The 8703-nt window shown below is 41.3% G+C and overlaps 1 protein-coding gene across 2 annotated transcripts in view; it reads right to left on the bottom strand.

Annotated features, from left to right (window-relative positions):
- The window catches only part of Prdm10 (PR/SET domain 10), a 143836-nt gene that overhangs the window by 34871 nt on the left and 100262 nt on the right, over positions 1 to 8703 (bottom strand). For both annotated transcript variants that reach the window (XM_017802922.2, XM_029555542.1), the window contains exons 12-13: positions 7345 to 7692; positions 5219 to 5374 (exon numbers count right to left, since the gene is read on the bottom strand). In XM_017802922.2, coding sequence (XP_017658411.1) covers positions 5219 to 5374; positions 7345 to 7692 — 504 coding nt within the window. The remainder of the gene's footprint in view (positions 1 to 5218; positions 5375 to 7344; positions 7693 to 8703) is intronic.

Below are 8703 nucleotides of genomic sequence, written 5' to 3'. Positions count from 1 at the left end.
GTTCCAGGGGATCCGACAGCCTCTTCTGTCCTCCGTGGGCATTGCATGACATGGGTACATTTACCTACATGTAGGCAATACATGCATATGCATAAAATAAAAATAATAAATAAAATATTAAAAAAAAAAACCTGTCGCCCTGAGCTTTAGGTATAGCACAGCAGGACAGCACTTGCCTAGCATGTATGAGGCTCTGGGTTCAATTCTCAGTCAAAACAAAATCAAAAGTGTCACCTTACCTATGAACTCTCTCCTACTCCCAAAATCAGAGTCAATTCTTCTCATGTTACCCTTTTCTTTTCTTTTCTTTTTTTTTTTTTAAGACAGGGTCTCATTATGTAGCCTAAGCTAGCCTTGAATTCATGATACCTAACTTCAGCTTCTTGAGTGCTGAGTCATCATATTTTGAATGTGTAATTTTCCATCTAAAGTATATGCTCCCTAAAGCCAACTAATGAAGTAAATGTCTTTTAAGATACAAATATTTTATTTCTTAATTTCCAAACAAACCCAGAGTAAAAGTAGAAAGCCTAGAAATCTGTTATTCCAGACTTTAATTTTGAAAACACCCCTGCATGGTGTTTTGTTTGTTTTTTTGTTTTGTTTTGTTTTGTTAATTTGTTGTTGTTGTTTGTTTGTTTTGAGATTGGGTGACCTGTAGCCCTAGATGGCCTGGAACTCACTAAGTAGACCAGGTTGGCCTCAAACTCACAAAGATCTGCCTGCCTCTGCCTCCCAAATGCTGGCATTAAAGGCGTGCACCACCATGCCCAGCTTTATTTATTTTTAATATTTTATTGTTTTATTTTACGTATATGAGTGTATTGCCTGAATGTATGTAAGTACAAGGAGGTCAGAAGAGGGTGACAGATGCCCTGGAGCTGGAATTAAGGATGGTTGTTAGCTGTCATATGGGTGTTGGGTACTGAATCCAGGTTCTCTGCAAGAGCAGCCAGTGCTCTTAACCACTGAGCCATCTCTCCAGCCCACCACCTCATCTTGTCTATGCTGCCTTCATGCAGCTTATCACTGGCAGAACATAGTGCTGCAATACACAAGAGCTGTAATAGGGGTCACCAGCAAACAGTCCTGTGGGAATTCATAGCAGAAGCACTTCATTCAGGATTGAGAAATGCCTCAGATGAAGTGTTATCAGTCAAGGTGAAATTACATGAGTCTGGAAGTTTATTTCAAACCAGGGATGAGAAGAAGATCAATGAAGAGACAGTACTCCTCACTAAAGCTGGAGCGCCAAGTAGAAGAAGAAAGTAGACAGGTAAAAAGGAGCCAGATCTTGTGTTGTCTTTTATAGATTCAGAACTGTGGATGCTATCTGTATGGAGAACTACAAAGGGTTTTTCAGAAGGGTTACAACATCAGATTTGTTCTCTAGCAAAATATTCTGGTTAGAGTCTGGAAAAAAAGCATTGAAATTATATGGCAGTTGTACAGTATGACTGCTTGGTCAAAGCAAATGACATCTGTGTGGAATCCTCCCTGGCACCACTTCACATTAAAATCAGCCAAAAGAGGAACTGGCAGCAGCCTGGAAGGACCACAGCAGCTGCCACGTTGCTCTGCCGAGCTGGGTTGTATCTGGAGGTGGTGTTGGGTGGGAAGGTGCTAGTGGATCCTCACTCCGTCACACTCAGCTCCCAGCTCTCTTCCTGACTGCCAGGCCTACTGGCCAATTCCAGTCCTGCTGCCAGATGCAGACTTCCATCAGCTTTCCTTCATGGGACCACAGTGCTGGTGCAGGAGCTGGGGTCCTAAACTCTCATGAAAGTTTTCATCTTGCCACCCAGACCAGTGCTTCAGAGGGTGCATTAGTGACTTCTGATCCCAAGATTCTTCCACCAGACCATGACTCTCCATCTTCCCCTATAATTAAGTTCTCAGTCCTATAAGGAAATCCCTTATTCTCTAACGGACACAGTAGTTTTGCTTCTCTGATTCGACTCTGTCTAATACATTGAATGAAAATAATGGAGAAAATGGAAGCAGAAAGGTTTTGTTATTCTTGTTCATTCTTTTTGTTTTTTAATTTGTTATTATTTAGTTTATGTGGGGGGGGGCACATGCATTCCCCAGTTCAGAGGACAACTTGGGGGAATCAGTTCTCTCTTTCCCTCATGAGTACCAGGGATCCAACTCAGGCCAACAGTCTTGGCAGCAGGCACCTTCACTCACGAAGCCATCCAGACAGCCCAATTCTTTTTTTAACCTTCCTATGTATTAAAATGATATCTGGCATAAAATAGATAATCATACAGTGCTGAGCCAGGCATAGTGACACATACCTGTAATCCTAGCACTAAGGAGATGGAGGTAGGAGGATCAGGACAACCTTAGTAATACATTGAGTTTGAGGCCAGCGTAAGCTACATGAAACCTTGTCTCAAAACAAGCTGGGCATGGTGGTACATGCTTTTAATTCCAGCTCTCAGGAGACAGAGGCAGTGGCAGAGATAGGGACATAGGTCAGAGGGCAGAGACAGAGGGATCTCTGTGAGTTTGAGGCCAGCCTGGTATAGAGAGTTTTAGGTCAGTCAGGACTGCATAATGAGACTCTGCTTTTAAAAAAACAAAAGCCAAATCAAAACAAAAAGAAACAAAAACTCCCAGGAACAAGGTGTTGAGTGGACAGCATGGATGGACAGCCAAATAGCATCACAACACAAGGATCCCTTTACATAGAAAACTTTCTATAGGGCTGGGGATATGACTCGGTGGTAGAGTCTGGGCTTATTAGTATGCACAAAGTTCTGAGTTCAAACTTCATGGCCAATGTAGAAGGTAGAGAAGGAGAGGGAGGGAGGAAGGGAAAGGAAATGGGGGGGGTCGATAGGAATTAAAAATGAAATGTAAAGAAAAATGTGAGGGGGGAAAGGGTGAGGGCTTAGACTACTTTGAGAATGTTATAACTTCAAAGATTATAATAAAATTAAATAATTAGTTGGACATGGTAGTGCATACCTGTAAACCCATTGGGGGTGGGGAAGAAAGGAAAGAGAAGAGAAGGAGAGGGAAAAGAAAAAGGAAGGAAAGGGGACAGTAAGGGGGAGGGGAATGTGGTGGTGCACGCCTATAATTCCAGGACTTGGGAGATGAAAGGAGAAAGATCATGAGTTTCAGGAAGGAAGGAAAGAAGGAAGGAAGGGAGGGAGAAACAAAGGGAGGGAGGCAGGAAGGGAGGGAGAGAGGGAGACAGGGAGGGAGGGAGAGAAGTAGGTTAGTTGGGAGAGAGGAAGAATGGAGAGAGGGAGGACAAAGAAGAAAGAAAATAGAAAAAAATCCAGACAAATTTACACTTTTCAAATTGAAGTTCTTTTAAAATTCTTTTCATTTATTTATTTATCATTCACGTGTGTGTGTGTGTGTGTGTGTGTGTGTGTGTGTGTGTGTGTGCGTGCACGTCACTCACACATACCGGGGTGTGCATGTGGAAATCAGAGGACAATCTGTAAAAGTTGGCTCTCTCCTACTACGTGGATTCCAAGGATACAATACAGGTTGTTAGGCCCAGTGGTTTTGGTTTTGGATTTTTTTTTTTTTTTTTTTTTTTTGGTTTTTTTGAGACAGGGTCTCCCAGTAGCCCCCGCTGGCCTGGAACTCACTTTGTAGACCAGGCTGGCCTCGAACTCACAGAGATCTACTTGCCTCTGCCTCCTGAGTGCTGGGATTAAAGACGTGTGTCACCATGCCTGGCTGGTTTTTGGATTTTTAAGAAAGGGTCTCACTATGCAGCTCTGCCTGGTCTGGGACGTGATAAGTAGACTAGGCTGCCTTTTTAAAGGCATGTGCCACCATGCTTGGCCTGCTGTTTTGTTTTTTTGAGAAAAGGTCTCACTAGATAGCCCAGGTTGGCCTTGAATTTACTACATAGCCAAGGCTAGCCTTGAATGGCAATCCTCCTGCCCCAGCTTCATGAGAATTGGGATTTTAGGCCCACACCTCCACACCAGCTCACAGTGGAGTTCTTCAGAGATTTCAGTCATAACAATATACTGAAAACCATCACAACCTCAATCTATAAACTATAATATATGCACCACAAAGCTTAAGCTTTGAAACTTACTTCCTATTTCTCTTTAACGTCTACATTCTATATAAATATAACTCTTACCTTTCCCTTCCTAAGAATCTATTTCATATTTCAGGTTTTTTATTTATTTAATTTTATTTATTATTATTATTAGCATGTGTGTGTATGTATGATGTGTGTGTTTAAGGGAAGACATGCATGTACCATGATGCTCACGTGGAGCTCGGAGGACAACTTTTAGAAGTTGGCTTTCTCCTTCTACTGTGGGATTTGGGTATCAAATTAGGATTCTCAGGTTAATAGGCCAAGCACCTTTACCCACGGAGCCATCTCTCACTGGCTCTCTTTTTTTTTTTTTTTTTTCTTTTTTCTTTTTTTTTTGGGGGGGTCTTTTCGAAACAGGTTCTCCCCTGTAGCCCCAGCTGGCCTGAACTCACTATGTAGACCAAACTGGACTATACAGAGATCCACCCGCCTCATCTCTCCAGCCCCTCTTTTCTAGTTTCTAAGACAATGTGATCAATAATCATATTGAGCAGCATCTCCCAATGACATTTATCTCTGAGTTTCTTGCAGATTTTCCCTTGGATTCTCAATTCCAGGCAGGTTACTGTTGTTGTTGACTGTTTAGCACAAACTTGCTTGGAAATTACTATATAGCCTAGGCTAGCACTCAAGATCCTCCTGCCTCATCTTCATGAGTACTGGGATTACAGGTGTGCACCTCAATGCCTAGTTTCTTGTTTTCTAATTATAGTCCTTGAAGTCATTACATTCTCCAAAGTGGTTTAAACCTTCTTCTGTTTTTCTTTACAGTTCCTATCCTCCTGCCTAGAGAACTCAGCTGCTGGCTCCTATACTGTGTTCAACAACAACAACAACAAAAAAAAAACCTCTTGATTTGATTAGCAAGTCCCTTAGGAACCACTCAATAGCAATTCTGTTAACCATTAAAGACAAGCATTATTTGTCATTTGCTTGAGGATTTGGTTTTGGAAATGAATAAGGTGAGTTTTCCCTCCAATTTTATAGCCAAGTCAAACATCATATCCAAAGTGTATCCTAGACCATGTCAGTGCAAGGGGGTGATAAACTATGAAGAAAGCAGGCATTTATCCTTAGTTTGACTTAATTCTGAGCAGCACAACCTCAGGCTGCAGGTTGGCTTCCTACCTTAAATTGCTTCCCGCAGGTGGAACACAGGAAGTCTTTGCGGTCCGAATGCCGGAGCATGTGCAGTCTCAGTTTGTCGGGACGACAGAAGGCCTTGTCGCACTCAGTGCACTGGTAGATCTTTTCCGAGTGGAAGCTGCGCACGTGCTTTTTCACCTGGCAGTGAAGACCAGGGGAAGCTCAGGCACTTGCCGGCCAAAGGAAAGGCCCATAGTGGCTACGACGCTAGAGGGAGCCAACGCACCACCGAGACCTGCAGGTTGGCCGGGCTATCCAATCACGAGGGATGACTGCCCTCAGTAACACATGTCCTTGTCACAAAGAAGCAAGACAGTGGCCAGAAGGCTCTACAAATCTGAACCTCCCAGGTGACTTGAAGGGTAGAAGAAAGAGGATTTACTTGATCTTTTGTACTCATTTTCTTCTGCTTTTTTTAAAACTCAAAGCGGAATTTGAGTTTAAATGAATCATGATAAAAATTAGCTATAAGACAAAAAGTCACCTGTCCTCATTTTCCCCTGCTTTCTACATATGTAGAAGCAATTTTGCGCCTTTTCCTAACTGATTCTTTCATCTCTTGCTATAAACTCAGGTCTGGGATGTAGCTCAGTGATACAGCAACTGTCCTATTGCGAAGCATGCATGAGGCTCTAGGTTCAATCTCAGCAGTGGAAGAAAAAAACAAGCCAGGTTCTGAAGAATGAAAGATATGACTCAGATGACACTGGAAACATCACTCATTTATAATTAAAACACTAATGTCCTTTCTCCTCATTTATTTATAATTAAACCACTGATGTTCTTTCTCCTCATTTGGGACCTATTCTCTTACTTTGGATCATTTGAATAAAAGAATACAGCTTCACCCTGGATTCAATTTCAGTATAGGGGGAGAAGGAGCTAAAGAATGTTAAGTTCTGAACTCTCTTAGCCATGAAAAAGAGCTTTGTGGGGTGCCACAGCTTGGTGATATAATATGTGCCTAATGTGTGTGAGGCTTCAGATTCCATAGCCAGCACCAAAGTGGGAAAAAAAAAAAAAAAAAAAAAAAAAAAAAAACAGCAGCTCTGGGTGGAAGCTACGAGGAAAGTCTATCAAGCTACGCCTTTATAAAGCACTTTTCTTCAATAATTTTGGAGTTCCTTTTGCCATTATATTGTACCTTAGCAAACTTTCTTGCTGTGTGAAGAAATTTTCTAAGACTCTCAACATTAGCAAAACTATGATTAAATCCTAATCTCCTTTTGCTTTGGTAATTTTTAAAGAAAGTTAATGAGATACTGTGATTTAATTATTTACTGACTAGAATATAAAATATTATCACTGAAGTTCAAATAAAACCATGGACACTCTGGAACTTCTTCTCCCAATTTTGCCCACACAGAGAACACACTACCAAAGAGACAGATGGTGCTTGACACAACAGTATATTATATACCAACTCTCGTTTCCTTCCCAAATGTAGAACCAAAGCAAAGCTAGATAGGAAACCAGAATGGTAGAGAGATGTCTCTAGTCCAAGAACTTGAAGTATATGTTCTATAGACTTTAAATTATTTTAAAAGTAATAGATATTTGACAAAGATTAAGAAAGACTTTTTTAAAAATAATAACCAGATCAAGTATTTAAAGATAACATCACCTTTATATTTAGTGTGTGTGTGTGTGTGTATGTGTGTATATGTGTGTGTATGTGTGTGTGTGTGTGTGTGTATATATGTGTGTGTCCCTGTCCACCCATGCTTGAGTGCTATGGTATACATGTGGAATCAGAGGACAACTTTCAGGAATCAGTTCTCTCCTTCCACAGTGTGAGTCCTGGGGCTTGAACTCAGATCATCAAGTTTGGCATCAAACACTTTTACCATTGAGTTATCTTGCCAGCCCAAATCTGGTGTTTATTATTTGAAATAGAACTTAAACCTTTAATTGACACTGATCTGGACAACTAAGGATGATAAAGCTCTATTTATGAAAAGCAGTTGGATTGAAAACTATTTCAGAGTTGTTTCAAAAAAGAGATGAAAATACAGGTGCTAGGTGATCTGAATTTTCCAAAAATTGAGATTTTTTTTTTTTTAATCAAAAGAAGAAAGCAGACAGGAATCTCAGTTGCAGACACTCACCTGGATGAAATCTGGGAACCGTTTCTTACAAGTTGGACAGGTGAAGTAGCCATCACTGATATGAATGGCCACATGATCTTTCAACAAATCAAGGCGGTCAAAGGATTCTGGGCAAAAAATGCAAGAGTAAGTCTTCTGATCCGAATGGAGCTTCATGTGGCTCTCCAAGGAGGTGCTGCTGATGAAGCCCTTGTTACAGAGATCACAGGTCAACGGGCAGTTCCCCTCCCGCCCATGGAAGCGCAAGTGTTGGTCCAGTTTGTCCTTTTCCCGGAAGGCCTTCCCACACTGCAAACACTTAAAAGGCCGGAAGGACTTTCGAATAAACAGATGCTGAAGAGCTGCATTCTGAAAGACACACACAAACAGGATCATGTGGTGAGGAAACAGAGTATGAGTGGACCACATGTCCATAGGGAGAGGGTGACTCCTGCAGTCAGACTCAGCAGGGAAGCTGAACTCTAGGACATGCAAGGGAAAGAAGACTTCAGAGACAATGCTGAGAATGAAGCCATCCCAAGAGTTCTTGAAAAGATACTTCCGTGTTTCATTTTATATATGCAGATGTATATTTTCTTTTGAAATGATTTAAGTAAATTTCAAAACAGTGTTCAACAGAAGACTTTCTTTCAAAAAAAAAAAATCCAAAGTGAAACAGTAAAAATTGGCAATTTGGAAGAAAAGACTTGGTAAGTCACATAAGCATGAATGGGGTTGGAGCATGTTAACCAAGTGTCACATCCTAAAGTCCTTGATGAAAGAATCAGAAGCTTGATTAAAACATTTCACAAAAAAAGAAAAGAAAAGAAACTGAAGGGCAATTAGACCTTGCCAGAAAGGAGGCAGAGGAAGAAATGGGTATGGAGTTTCTTGGGGGATTAAATCATACTATGTGAACGACAGATCTCAATTTAAGAAAAAGCTGAAAGGGAAAGGAGGATTTTACGTGAGTGTGTTTTTCACAGGACATGACTGATGAACACACCATAAACGGAATGTATGTATTTCAGTATTTCTACTTCAAGAATGTGGAGGACAAGTTCCCAAGGGCAGCCGGTTAGTTCTAGTTAGGACACCATGCTAACAAAGGTAAGCTTACAGCTGTGCTTCCTGTCTAGACCGGTCACTTTTGCTCTTCTTTTTCAGTTACAGGTCACCCTTCTAAAGCTGGTTAGCTGTCATGTAAATCTGTGTGATTGTTATAGGGACTCCAAGCAGAGAAGATGGATGCTCAATGAAATCTATCATGACTGCTGCACAAACAAGTCAAGTTCCACTGAGAGCAGATCCCCACAGTTTCCACAGAGAACACAGAAGCAATAGTCAGCTGTGCAGGACAGAACACTCACTCCTAAGTTC

The sequence above is a fragment of the Nannospalax galili genome, unplaced genomic scaffold (assembly GCF_000622305.1).
Source record: "Nannospalax galili isolate Female #2095 unplaced genomic scaffold, S.galili_v1.0 scaffold6, whole genome shotgun sequence".
In the NCBI taxonomy this organism is placed as follows: domain Eukaryota; kingdom Metazoa; phylum Chordata; class Mammalia; order Rodentia; family Spalacidae; genus Nannospalax; species Nannospalax galili.
The sequence above is the reverse complement of the archived record's forward strand: the minus strand, read 5'-3'. Positions and strand labels throughout refer to the sequence as shown.